The following is a 14,034-nucleotide window of genomic DNA, read 5'->3' on the forward strand; positions in this document are numbered from 1 at the left end:
GCTGCCCCAGCGCTACCGGCTTCAGGCAGCCCCCATGCCTCCGGACCCTGCGCCGCCGGAGCCCAGGAGGGGAAGTGCCCGGCCGGCGGCTGGGGTCCGGAGGCAAGGGGGCTGCCTGAAACCTATAGTGCTCGGGCAGCTCGGCTCTTAAACAGAGCCGAAGAGTCAGGGGAGGAGCAGAGCCGCCGCGGGAGGGGAAGTGCCTGGCCGGCATTTTCCCGGACATGTTCGGCTTTTTGGCAATTCCCCCCGGACGGGGGTTTGATTGCCGAAAAGCCGGACATGTCCGGGAAAAACCGGACGTATTGTAACCCTATCCTACCCCTTCTCCAACCTCCCAGCCCCCTTACCGTGCCACTCAGATCAGTGTGTCTGGCTTCGCGCAGCGCCAGACACGCTGCTGCATACATGTTGTCGTGCTCCCCTGCGGAGCCACAGCCCCCTCCCCCCAGCACTTGCCTTCCAGATTTGAACACCTCAAAATTCAGGCATGCTCAAGCTCAGTTACTTCATTTCTCCCAAATCAAATATACTGATCCACTGTAACTTGCTGTAGAAAAAATAGGATAAAATTGAGCAAGAAAATGCTTCCCAGTGGTTATTAGGACTGGAATTGCTATTTTCAACAGCCATTGCCTTTTTTTTGTTTGTTTGTTTAAAAGGAAGACAGTGATATCACATTGCAAATTCCCCATAGAAAGAAAGAGTGGAACAAAAGAATAATAAAGGCACCTCAACTTTTTCTCATTTATGTAGGACAGTCTTATAATATGCATCCAGATATTCTCCAATCATATAAGATGAAAATTGTTCCACTTTACTGCAGTTCTGTAACCATATGGAAACCAATCCTATCTGTGTTCTGTGCACATCCAAAATTCCTGCTGAATGACCTGCCCTGGGAGCGAGTTACCAGTGACCCAGGGCTGCGGTGGAAGGAGGGTGCAGGTGGTGGGGGCGGGGGGAGAGCCTAGGCCTGGGGCAGCAGGAGGTGTGTGTGTGTGCCACACACACACAATGGTGGAGGGGGTAGGGGGGAACCCAGGGCTGGGACGGTGGGGGGGTGAGAGCCCAGGGTTTGGGCGGCAGGGGGGTGCGGGCGGCGAGGAGCCCAGGGTTGGGACGGGGGGGGGGGCAGCCAAAATTTTTTTTTGCTTGGGGCAGCAAAAAACCTAGAGCCGGCCCTGCTGGTGTCTCTGGGGCACCCAGTCTCCGAGACTGGGACCTAATTAGAGATCAGAGGGGTAGCCGTGTTAGTCTGAATCTGTAAAAAGCAACAGAGGGTCCTGTGGCATCTTTAAGACTAACAGAAGTATTGGGAGCATAAGTTTTCGTGGGTAAGAACCTCACTTCTTCAGATGCAAGTAATGGAAATCTCCAGAGGCAGGTATAAATCAGTATGGAGATAACGAGGTTAGTTCAATCAGGGAGGGTGAAGTGCTCTGCTAGCAGTTGAGGTGTGAACACCAAGGGAGGAGAAACTGTTTCTGTAGTTGGATAGCCATTCACAGTCTTTGTTTAATCCTGATCTGATGGTGTACATCTGAAGAAGTGAGGTTCTTACCCATGAAAGCTCATGCTCCCAATACTTCTGTTAGTCTTAAAGGTGCCACAGGACCCTCTGTTGCTTTCTAATTAGAGATGTTGCCCTTTTATTAATTAATCAAACCAAGGAAATAGAAAATTAGGAGCGTGAATGAAATTGCATGTTCTGTGATGGTTCATTGCACATATTGCTAATGCACTATATGAGCTACCTCTTTGTTCTAATTACAGCTCCGTCCTGTCCCCTCAACAGTCACTATGAATTCTGCAGCAGCAGCAGCTGCGATCTGACATGCAGCAACCTCTATGCCCCGGTGCAATGCAAAACCCAGTGTAAGGAAGGCTGCGTGTGTGACCAGGACTTTGTTCTCAGTGGTGACCACTGTGTCCCCTTTTCCCAGTGCGGATGCCTCCACAGAGGACTTTACTACCAGGCCGGGGAGACCTTCCACCCGAGCGGTTCATGCGAGGAGCAGTGTGTGTGTCAGGCTGGTGGGGAAGTTGTGTGTAAGGCATTCTCCTGCAGCATTGGTGAGCAATGCGGGGTGGTGGACGGTGTCCAGAAATGCCACCCATTTGGATCTGCGACCTGTTCTGCCTCTGGCCATCCTCACTACCTTTCTTTCGATGGGGTCTCCTTTGACTTCCAAGGCACCTGCACTTACATCCTGGCCAAGACCTGCACCGATGCCAGTGACCTTACACCATTCACTATCAGCATAGAGAAAGAAGATTGGAGCACTAGGAATATGTCTGTGACCAAGCTGCTGTCCATTCAGGTGTATGGGATCACACTCACCCTGCTGCAAAACAAACAGGGGCTTATCCTGGTAAGTCCTTCTCCAGATCCTCATTTAGATCATTCTTGATTCCTTTTGGACAGAAGAGATTCTCTTCTCTTCTATACTGGTTTGTCCTCTCATGGCCAGAGGTCATTCTATATATAGGTGGCCTTCCTCGGTTTACCCTCTTGGACCTCTGAATAACTTTTTACAACTTCTAATAATAGCAGCCCTCCTAGGGGTTTGGTTTATTAAATTAACACACATTATGAATAAAGTTTTCACATCCACCCATTTACCTGGTCACTCCCAGGCTTTTCCTGCCTGTCTTCTCACTTCCTGAGTTTCAGGTTTCCTTGCTGGAGCATACTGGTCTGCATCAGCCTCTGCACTCTCTTCTGTTTTCCCTGGGAACTCTTTGTGCTGGGCCATCAGATGGCCTTCACCAGCTGCTCTTATAGGGGAATCATGTAATTGGTGCTCAGGTGTGCCTACTTAGTAATACCTACTTGTAATGCCTACTGGTCTGGCCTCAGGCCACTAGCCCTTAAGGGGCAAGCCACCCTGTTACAAGGTTCTTATTCCATGCTCATCACTGGAGTACTTGAGCATCTTCCAGTAATACACTAAGCAATGTGACGCACTTCTGTCTCCTATTTGCTCTCTCCTCCTCTCCCCAGAGGAAGTTGTGTGTTCAGTGGGGTGTTTTGTTGTGGATTTTTCTTAATATTCTGCTCCCTTCCCTGAGTGTTCTGTGTCCTCGCTCAGGGCCGGCCCACAACATTTTGGCACCTGAGGCGGGGAGCTCAAATGATGCACCCATGCCCCCTCGCTTGGGCAAAAACTTTGAAAGGTCTCAATTCTGCCTTCTTCCTGTTCTACTCCTCTCATGGTACTGCTCTGCCACCTACCCCAATAAAGGATAACTAACAACTTAAAATGCCTTGTGCAAAAATGTTAAGTAACACTTAACTTTCAAACGCCTGAACAGCAAATGCAACTTTTCTTGTCTGTATAGTAAACACTGGCATTTTTATCTGTTTGAATAATCAAAGTGGTGGTTTCCGTGCTTCTGCATTGCAAAGATTTGAAATGCTTCCTGAAGGTCCACAGTCTGGGCCAGCTCATGCTCTATTGAGATGGTTGCAAGGCCGCTGGGCAGCAGCGGGGGAGGAGCTCCAGACTGCCGGAGTCGATCTGCGACGCAGGGAGGGAGGGAGGGAGTGATTTCTGCTGCGGGCGGGAGGAGGAGGAGCCCCTCTCTGGCTGAGTGTCGGAGCCCCATGTAAGTGACACCGGCCGGCCGGCAGCACTGTTAGCTGCGCGCGCTCTGCGTGGGGGAAGTCCAGACATTTACAAATTCCCCCCGGATGCTATTTTTAGCTTAAAAAGCCGGACATGTCCAGAGGAATCCGGACAAATGGTAACCCTAAGCATGTGGGCAAGACTCACCAGCCAGACACCCAGGAAAGAATTCTCTCCCTGCAGCTCCTGCTGCTTTCTGTTATTTCCTCTCACCTTTTCTCCTGTCTGCCTGTTATGTCTCTTGTGCCCACCTTCCTCCAGCACAGCATTCCACCATCTCTGTGCATCTAGAGCAGAGAGAATACATATGCACCAGCAGCAGACACAATTTTCTACACTCTGGGTCTTAGTGGGCCGCCTCAGTTCACCTCATGGTAAGGCCAGCCTTGTCCTCGCTCCTCCTCCCTCCCTCCCAGCCTCCTGCACACTGTGAAATAGCTGTTCGTGGCGGGCGGGAGGCACAGGGAGAGAGGGGGAGCACTGATCTGTGGGGCCTGCTGACGGGAGGGAGGCATTGGGGGAAGGAGGGAGCTTGACTGCCAGTGGGTGCTAAGCACCCACCATTTTTTCCCCCTGGGCACTCCAGCCCCGGAGCACCCACCTATGGTCCCACACCAGATCTAAGGCTCAGCGTCTGGTTACCAGTGATTTCAGCTCTAGCGATCACTGAACAATACAGCGGAGAGTCAAATGCTGTCTAGGACTCCTTAGTCAGCACCACCATCACCATTCTTTCACTGGGATCTGGCCTCTCTACCCCCTGCTTAGCAAGTGAGCTTCTGTTTAGGGGAACTCCTCAATCAGTCAGGACTGGGTAAGTACCGTTCTGCTCATACAATCAGGATAACAACATTTCATTACCCCTCCACTCAAATTTAAAAATATTATTAAAGCTGATGTATATAATACACAGGCTAAGAGAAGAGTGTCTGTACAAGTGATTTGTAACCCAACACCTGCCAAAATTGAGCACTTTGGCAAAGCAGCCCCCTCTGCTGAATACCTAGGCAGAGTAGGTGTGTTTATGCAAATACCGTCTGTTCCTGGAGTCCTTTCCCCCAGCTCATTCAGACCCTGCTTACACATCGTTTTCATCCCTGAAGTTTAGCTGATCTTTTAGATACCCTGGGCTCATCTTGAAGATAAGGACAGAGAACTTCAGTGCTCTCTAGAAAGCCAGCGTAGGGACAGGTTTGATATCTTCACAGCAGTCAGTGTTGCTGAGGAGATGTGTTGCAGAGGAGTGTACCAGCTGAAGTTTTCTAAGTGCCAAGGGCTTCGTGTCTGGTTATAGCCCACTGCTGTAATCTTGTCAAAAGTTGACAAAAGCATGAGTAACTGAGGACAGGTCTCATAGCCAACAGGAGATGGTGGAAAGCATTACTCATGGATGCTGCTATGCGAGAGCTTCTTGGGGGCACAGTGAGCATCCTCCAGCTCAGCTCTGTCTTCTCTGCTTCCATTCCTGGTTCATAACTCGTGGGTTTTTTGGGGAGGGAGGACATGGGCAAGAAGTAAGAGAGAGTTCTGAGTGTAGGTGTGGGCATGAAGCAGAGCTACAGGCCAAACATGGGTGCAGGAGATGGGGATGGTAAAGAGAGAGGATCAGGGAGGAGGTGGGTGGTTAGCAAAAGGAGAGCAGAGAAGTAGGCCAGGGTGATGAGCTTGGAACATATGGACAAGATGTTTCCCCTTGAAGATTTGCCCACTTTTTTGTATCCTGGGTATTGACTTTGAATCTGAACTCTCCTCCTCCTCCTAAACCTCCTCTTGCTGCAAATCTGCCTGTTGGCAATGGCATCATTATCCTCTCTGCCACTGTTTGCCGTCAGCCTGTGCTGAAATCCTCCCGCGGGCCTCCATCTCCTCTCCCCTTGACTCTGTGGGTCTCATCAGCGCAGCAGGATGGGAATAGATCGGTGGGGAGTGATTCGAGTGGGAATAGCGGTGCTGATTATCTCTGGGTACCTAACAAAAATCACGCTACACTAGCACAAGGGGAACAGCTGAGATGTGGTGAAGTCAGATCCCAAACAGGTGCAAGTGAAGAGCAGGGTAAGGAGATGGAGGGAGTGGGAAAGAGAGAGGATCAGGAGTGAGGTCAGGGGCAGAGAGAGATGTGGGCCAGAGTGATCATATGATAGTGATCAGGGCTTTTACTGCCTAATTTATTGCAGGCCTGGAACCAGATTCTGATCTCAGTGGCACTGGTATAAATCTTGAGTTATTCTCAAGTGAGATCTGGAGTCATACTGGATTTATGCTACAGTGTCAGTGAGAACAGAATCTCAAAACTCACTGCCCATAACCCAAACCCTACAGTATCCACTCCCCACAGCTCACATGGGATGCTCTGTCTCTCTCAGGTGGACGGGGTGTCCCACAACCTGCCTGTGATCGTGGCCGATGGGCGGCTCCGGGCATATCAGCATGGCGTGAATGTCCTGGTGCAAACTGACTTTGGCCTCACTGTGAGCTATGACCTGGTTTACCATGCCAGAGTCACAGTCCCGGGTAGCTACTACGGCCAGATGTGTGGCCTGTGCGGAAACTACAAAGGGCAGCAGGATGACAAGTTCCTGCTCCCCGATGGCAGGGTGGCCCCCGACACTGCATCCTTCGGGTCTGCCTGGGAAGTTCAGATCCCAGAGGCATCCTGTACAGACAAATGTGCTGGGAACAGCTGTCCGGTCTGCAAGGAGGAGAGGAAAGATGTCTTTAAAGCGCACAACTACTGCGGGCTGCTCACAGCCCCTGACGGCCCTTTTGCCGCCTGCCACAGCACGGTCAGCCCCAGCATGTATTTCAACAACTGCCTGTATGATCTGTGCCTGGGCAACGGGGACTCCCAGCTCCTGTGCCAGAGCATCCACAGCTACGTGACAGCCTGCCAAGAGGCCAAGGTCACCATCCAGCCCTGGAGGAGCACCTCCTTCTGCCGTAAGTGCTGTGATGCTGATGAGTCTCTGGGACGCACTGGGGAGGGTCATAATTTCAAAGCATTTCATTCCAAACCTTTGGGTTTCTTCAGAAACTCTTCTGGATGGAAACCAACCTTCCATAAGTGTCCTGGTCCTCTCCTCCCCTTCATGTCTTTGTACCACTGGTTCATGGTATGAGATCTTTCCTGCCCTAAATTAATTCTCTCTCTATTTAAGCTCTGACCTGCCCAGCCAACAGCCACTACAAGGTCTGTGCCAAGCTCTGTACCACAACCTGCACTGGAGACATCATGGACTGCCCAGAGACCTGTGCTGAAGGCTGCCAGTGTGACAAGGGCTTCTTCTTCGACGGCCAGGGCTGTGTGACTCTGGAGAATTGTGGGTGCTTCGAGCGTGGGAGATACTACAAGGTACCACCCCAAGCAGTCTGGGTCTGATCTAATTTTTGCTCTATCCACATCTTAATCCCTACACTAGCCAGGAATAGGGTTAGCTATAGTGGATCAGAGCTTTGGCCTATCTGGCCTGGCACCCCCACTCTGCTAGTACCCAATGCCCAAAGCACCAAGAAAGGCAAGATTATTTAATTCCCTTTGTCTGTTTTAGGAAACTGAGGCACAGAGAGAGGCAGCGACTTGCTCACGGTCACATAGTGACTCAGGAGCAGATGGGAGGTTAAAACCTAGGTGCTATTTCTGGCCCTTGGCCCAGTGACAGCCTTTCTTTTTAACATTAAGAGCAAATAATATGACAACAGAACAGACACATCACCACACATTTCTGGGTTTAGCACTGTCATGGAGTCACTGGGCGATGCTCTGGAACTACTCCATACAAAGCCAGTCAGGACTCAGGGGGTTGGACTAGATGACCTCCTGAGGTCCCTTCCAACCCTGATATTCTATGATTCTATGAATAAAACCCCACCTTGTCACAAGCACTGCCCGAAATTAATATAAATAATCTTTTCCTCGTTACATTGTGTTATTTCCCCTTTTCCAAACGTCCCCTCAGCCCAGAGAGACCATCCTGATGAATGAGTGCCAGCAGAGCTGCACCTGCGTTTCTGCCCAAGGGGTGACCTGCAAAGCCCACAGCTGCACCAGAGAAGAAACTTGCCAGATCAGAGACGGTATCCTGGGCTGCATCAGCAAAGGTGAAGGAGAGTCACTGATTGAAATATGCCCCGAGGGGTTACTGTGGGTGGAATAACTGAGGTAGGGATGGGATAAACCAGTTTACAACAGATTATTTATTAAGTTTATTTTTCCTCAAGAAATACCCTTCTGCTAACTAACCAGCCTGATCCTGCTTAGCTAATCCTAGACAGAGATAGGCAATTTGCAATTCAGCAAGAAGTATGATTGTTACAGAGGTTCCCAGGGTGAAACCTGGACTGTGGGACTGCTGAGCCCTCTGTCCAACCTGGGGCATAAGCACTGACTCAGTGGGTGCTCCGGGGCTGGAGCACCCATGGGGAAAAATTAGTGGGTGCTCTGCACCCACTGGCAGCTGAGCTCCCCTCACCCCCCGCCCCACCTTGGCCTCCTCCTCCCCTGAGCACACCGCCTCCCCGCTCCTCCCCCTACCTCCCAGCACTTCCCACCCAGCCACCGCCAAACAGCTGTTTGGCTGCGTAACAAGCTCCGGGAGGGAGGGGGAGGAGCGGGAACGTGGCACGCTCAGGGGAGGAAGCGGGGAAGAGGCGGGGCCAGGGCAGGAATTTGGGGAAGGGCTTGGCATGGGGGCGGGGAAGGGGTGGGAAGAGGCAGGGCAGGGGTGGGCCTCATGGAAAGGGTGGAGTGGGATCCGAGCCAGGGGCAGGATGGGGATCGAGCACCCAGAGGAAAGTGGGGAAGTCGGCGCCTATGACCTGGGGTATCCCTCTCACTGTGATGCTGTTGGCAAGCTATAAACCTCTGCTGGGTACTGCACTTACACAGTCATCCACAGGCAGGGACACGCCAAACCAAGTTTGGCGAATGTTTCTCCTAGCCATGCATGAACCAACAATAGGGAGGCTCCAGCCAAATCCCCCCAGCTCCCCAGCCTTGCACCTAGGGTGACCAGATAGGGGCAGTCCCGATATTTGGGGCTTTTTCTTGTATAGACTTCGATTACCCCCCACCCCCTGTCCCGATTTTTCACACTTGCTGTCTGGTCACCCTACTTGCATCCCAGAATGGTACCATCTTGCCTTGGTCAGAAGCCTGACCAGTGTAAGTTCATTACCCAGTCTACCCCTCCTTCGATGTGGAGAGGACGCACACTAGCCTTTATAAACTGAGCTGGTGGACTTCAGAGAGAAGCAGCATAAGAACTGAGTTGTGGGGAGTTAGGAGGGGAGGGAAATCTCTGAGATGAACTTTTCCTCCAATGGGAGTCACAGGTGCTTGGCACCTCTTAGCATTTGACCATTAGCACCTGCAGCTCTCACTGATTTATGGACTGAATACCCTCTCCCAATGGAATCACTGAGAGTTAGCCAATGACAGGGGTGCTGGAACAATTTTTACATTGGGGAGGCTGAGAGCCATTGAACCAAACTGTAAACGTTACCTCCACTGGAATCCACTTCAAGCCAGGAGGTGCAGCAGCGCCCCCAGCACTCCTAGTTCCAGCACCTATGACTAATGACCTCAGTGCCATAGCAATGTGTTATTGAGGGTGCTCAGCAGTTTGCTGGATCAGAGCCATAGGCACTTGTGCACATGCATAACTTGAAGGATGTGTGTAGCCTTATTGATTTCAACTGAGCTCACTTGATTAAGTGTTTCAATAGATTGGAACCACAACTTCCAGAAAACCAAGTGCCGTTGAGTATCCGGGGCTTCCCAACCTCTCAGTGTCCTCTGGCTAGCTCCGCTGGTTCTGCATGAACTCTGTGCCCATGACAGGGCTGGATCTCCCAGCGTAGACACTGGACTTGAGTTCCCTGCCCTGTTGATAGAACTGGGCTTTTCTCCTTTCAGATCCCTGCAAAACCCTGAAATGCCGGATCAAGGAGAGATGCAAAATTGAAGATGGCCAAGAGGCATGTGTTCCAGCCTACACTGGAATCTGCATGGGCTCAGGGGATGCACAGTACCAAACTTTTGATGGCCTGAAGTTTGACTTGCAGGGCACTTGCAAGTACACCATCGCTAAGTACTGTGGCAGTGACCCTACCCTGGAGTCCTTCACCATCGATGAGAAGAACGACAACAGGGGGAACCAGGATATCTCCTTTTGGCAAGTGACCAATATCTACGTCTATGGGTACAACATCTCCATCTACAAGAGGGAAGTTGGCAAAGTCCGGGTGAGTTTCCCAGCTCAGGGCTCTGCACCTTTTCTACTTATAACAGACAGTATTTTTTGTGTAGTGCCTCTCACACAAATGGAATCCTAGATACAGGCGACATGAGCTGAATATATCATATCAGCAATAAAAGTACATAAATGCAACTGGTCTTGTGTGTTTGACATGGTTGTGATAGATAGAAAATTATGCAGACAAATATAAACTGGCAGCTAGTGTAGCTAGATAAATACTGTGTTTATTCGGGTAAAGTCACTTTGATTTCAATGATTCTTTTACATGCCACTGGTTAAAGTGACAATGATTTACAGCCAAAATGAGTGGCAAGATGACAGTTGCAGTAAGAACGAGTGAGGATGAAAGAGCAATAACACCTATCATACCTCCCCCCTCCTCTCTGTCTCTAGCTGAACAGTGTGATCACCAGTCTCCCAGTGACGCTGATAGACGGTAAAATCAGACTGTACCAGACAGACCTCAGCACTGTCCTGCAGACAGACTTCGGCCTCCAGATCGCACATGATGAAAATTGGCGTGTAGTGATCACCCTCCCCAGCAGCTATTATGGGGCCACGTGCGGCCTATGTGGGAACTTCAACCAGAATCCAGAAGATGACATGATGTCCTCCAAAGGCACCATAGTCTCCTCCATCATGGACTGGGCTGCCAGTTGGAAAGTCCAAGACCGGGACCCCCTTTGCTGGGATTATTGCCAAGGCACTTGCCCAGTGTGTGATAAGAGCAAGAGAGATCTGTATGGGGATGACAGTCACTGTGGGGTGATCAGTAAAGCACCGGGAGGGCCCTTCAGAGAGTGTCACTCAAGGGTGAGCGCCGATGACTTCTTTGACAGCTGCATCTATGACATGTGTCTGAATGAGGGGGACAAGAGCATTCTGTGTGAGGCGCTGGAGGCCTACGCAAAAGCCTGCAGGAAGCATGGGGTCACTGTCGCTGACTGGAGGACGCCGTCCAGTTGTGGTGAGTCTGGCAGCTTGGTTTCTTATTGACCACAGTAGCGGTAGTCAATCTGTTTATCTTTTTTGATGAGCATGGGGATGGAAATACCCAGGATCCCTGAGGTACTGGGGTCAGCACTGACTCTTAGGGTAGAGCTCCCCCTAGCAGTCAATCAGCTAAGAACTAATCCGCCTGGCCCTGTTAATTAATGAGATCTAAAACAATCATTGATTCAGTTGCTCAGGTACATGTACACAGCAGCTGGGAGGCATAATTCTTCTTCGAGTGCTTGCTCATATCGATTCCCATTAGGTGTGCGCACGCCGCATGCACGATCGTTGGAAGATTTTTACCCTAGCAACTCTCGGTGGGTCGGCTGAGGCGCACCCTGGAGTCGTGCCCTTATGGCGCCAGATATATGCCCCTGCCGACCCAGCGCCCCCTCAGTTTCTTCTTACTGCCCATGACGGTCATTGGAACTGTGGAGAGCGGCATAGCTGAAATATTGTGTGTGTGTGTGTGTGTGTATATATAGTGTATATAGTTGTATATAAGATGAGGAATCAGGGTTTATCCCCGTTCCTCCGCCCCAGTATCAGGGCTCATGCCCAAGTCTCCAGGTTTCAAGCCTTGCTCGGCCTGTCTCAAGCCGATGCCCATTGGAGACCCCCATGACTCCTGTTTGAAGTGCCTGGGGGAAGCTCATCAACCCGATAAGTGCCGCATTTGTGCCTCGGACGAAAAAGGAGCGGGACTTCCATCTAAAACAGCTCCTAATGGAAGTGGCACTTAGCCCGGTGCCCCCGGCACTGCACGCAGACCAGGCACCGTCGGTCCGCAGCGCACCTCCAGCACCGGAGCGACCCAGCACCAGCAAGGTACCTCGGCACCGGACATCTCCAGCACCGGTACAGATGCGACACCGCTCGCTGACTCTGCGGCCCAAGAAGCAGCACAAACCACCTGCTGCTGCTCCTCCGCAGTTGCAAGCACTGCCTGCGGCCTCTGTGGAGCAGCGTGCTGTGCCGGACCTCACCGCGAAGGCACCAACTCCGGCACCGTCGATTCCGGCGCCTCAAGCACTGTTGAGTCCGGTGCATATAAGCTCCCCGGTGCGCACCGTGGTTGAGCTGGGCCTGCCTTCCACTACAGAAACCTTCTCCACTGCTTGGGACCTTATCGTGCTGACTGAAGCTGGACTATCTCACCCTACAGCACCGCCGGTGCGGACTGTCCCATCCATAGGGAAGCCCACCTTCATGCAACTTCCATCGCAGAGTGAAACAGCTCGGCACCGCTCTCGATCCTGGTCCTGGTCCCGCAGATGGTCCCGCTCTCGGCGTCACTCGCAGTCCCGGCACCAATCTCCATCTCGGCACCGGTCATACTTGCGGCGCCACTCCGCCTCCCGAAGGTCTCCCTCCCGGTACGATCGGTACCGATCCAGCTCCCGGCACCGATCCTGGCACCGCTCATTGTGCAGCCGGTTGCGGCACCGCCTGCACAGTCGGTCTTCGTCCAGATCTAGATCGACCTCCCGGCACCGTTATGACTGTTGATCCTGCTCCTGATCATGGTACTGCTCGGGACACCGGCACCAGTCCCCAGCCCTCAGGAGCGGACCGGTAGAAGGTGACGGTTCAACACAACAAGTGCGTTCGGCACTGCTTTGGCCTTTTTGCCCGACCTCAGCGTCGTCCCAAGCGGCGAGTGGCTATAATGTCCATGGCCAGGACGCGGATGGCGCTAGCCAGGGGCAAGATGTAGGACAGGATCCCGAAAAGGGTCCTCCACAATGGTCCTTCTGGACCCCTTGGGCATACCACCAAGCCCAAGGTGGCCCCTCAGGCGCTTCTCACTCAGCTCATTCGGAGCCTAGGGTACCTGAGGCAACTGTTAGCCGTCCTCCCCCGATAGCTTTGGAGACGACTGCCCTACCGCTTGAACAGGCTGATGTCCCTACGGACGTGGACCTAGGGCAACCGGACACTCCTCAACCTGACCTTCCCCAGGACCCACTAGTCCAGGGATGGTCCTCCTCATCCTCGCCTGACGAAGCCGTGGCAGGCACATCCTCCTCTGGCCCTCCACCTATAGATCTTCGTGCTCACCAGGACCTGTTTCGTAGGGTAGCACAGAACATGAATCTGCAGGTGGAGGAGGTGACGGAAGTTGAGGACCCGGTGGTGGACATTTTGTCAGCTGATGCCCCCACGCGGGTAGCTTTATCCTTCATTAAGACCATTCAGGCTAATGCCAATATTATCTGGTAGTCCCCGGTGTCCATCCCTCCCACAGCCAAAGGGGTGGAAAGGAAATACATGATGCCATCTAAAGATTATGAGTACTTGTATGTGCACCCCCAACCTTGATCCCTCGTTGTACAGTCTGTAAACGAGAGGGAGAGGCATGGCCAACAAGTGCCCGCCCCTAAGTCCAAGGACGCTAGGCGCCTGGATCTGTTCGGGCATAAGATTTACTCAACTGGTGGCCTACAGCTCAGGGTAGCTAACCAGCAGGCCCTCCTGAGCCGTTATAACTATAACACCTGGAACTTGATGGGAAAATTCAAGGAGTTGGTTCCCTAGGAGTCCAGGGAAGAGTTTGGGGCCTTGCTCGAAGAGGGCAAGAAGGTGGCAAGGACATCTCTGCAGGCGTCTTTAGACGCAGCTGACTCAGCAGCTAGAACTCTAGCCTCGGGAGTAGCTATGCACCTCATTTCATGGCTGCAAGTGTCCGGCCTTCCACCAGAACTGCAGCAGACTATACAGGACCTGCTCTTTTGAAGGCCAAGATCTCTTTTCAGATAAAACTGATCCCAGACTACAAAGTCTGAAGGATAACAGGGCCACCATGCGCTCATTGGGCATGCATACCCCGGTGACACAACACAGGCCCTTCCGGCCCCAGCTGCAGCGCACTTACCCTAACCCTCGACCACGGCAAGACTTCTCAAGAAGGTGGAAGAGGTACCAAAGGACTTGAGGGGCAGGGGTTTTTACTCCCGCTACTTCCTAATCCCCAAGGCAAAGGGGGGGCTTCGGCCCATCCTGGACCTACGCAGACTCAACCAATTCGTGGTAAAGTTGAAGTTCCGCATGGTTACCCTGGGAACTATTATCCCTTCCCTGGATCCTGGAGACTGGTACACCACCCTCGACATGAAGGACACGTACTTCCACATAGCGATTTAACCACC

At 52.2% G+C, this 14,034-nt stretch overlaps 1 protein-coding gene across 5 annotated transcripts in view; it reads left to right on the forward strand.

Annotated features, from left to right (window-relative positions):
* The window catches only part of LOC117869539 (IgGFc-binding protein-like), a 326,696-nt gene that overhangs the window by 72,811 nt on the left and 239,851 nt on the right, over positions 1-14,034 (forward strand). For all 5 annotated transcript variants that reach the window (XM_034756463.1, XM_034756462.1, XM_034756461.1 and 2 more), the window contains 6 exons: positions 1,777-2,375; positions 5,999-6,572; positions 6,791-6,984; positions 7,589-7,730; positions 9,547-9,875; positions 10,283-10,856. In XM_034756463.1, coding sequence (XP_034612354.1) covers positions 1,777-2,375; positions 5,999-6,572; positions 6,791-6,984; positions 7,589-7,730; positions 9,547-9,875; positions 10,283-10,856 — 2,412 coding nt within the window. The remainder of the gene's footprint in view (positions 1-1,776; positions 2,376-5,998; positions 6,573-6,790; positions 6,985-7,588; positions 7,731-9,546; positions 9,876-10,282; positions 10,857-14,034) is intronic.

This window comes from Trachemys scripta, chromosome 24 (assembly GCF_013100865.1).
Source record: "Trachemys scripta elegans isolate TJP31775 chromosome 24, CAS_Tse_1.0, whole genome shotgun sequence".
NCBI lineage: Eukaryota > Metazoa > Chordata > Testudines > Emydidae > Trachemys > Trachemys scripta.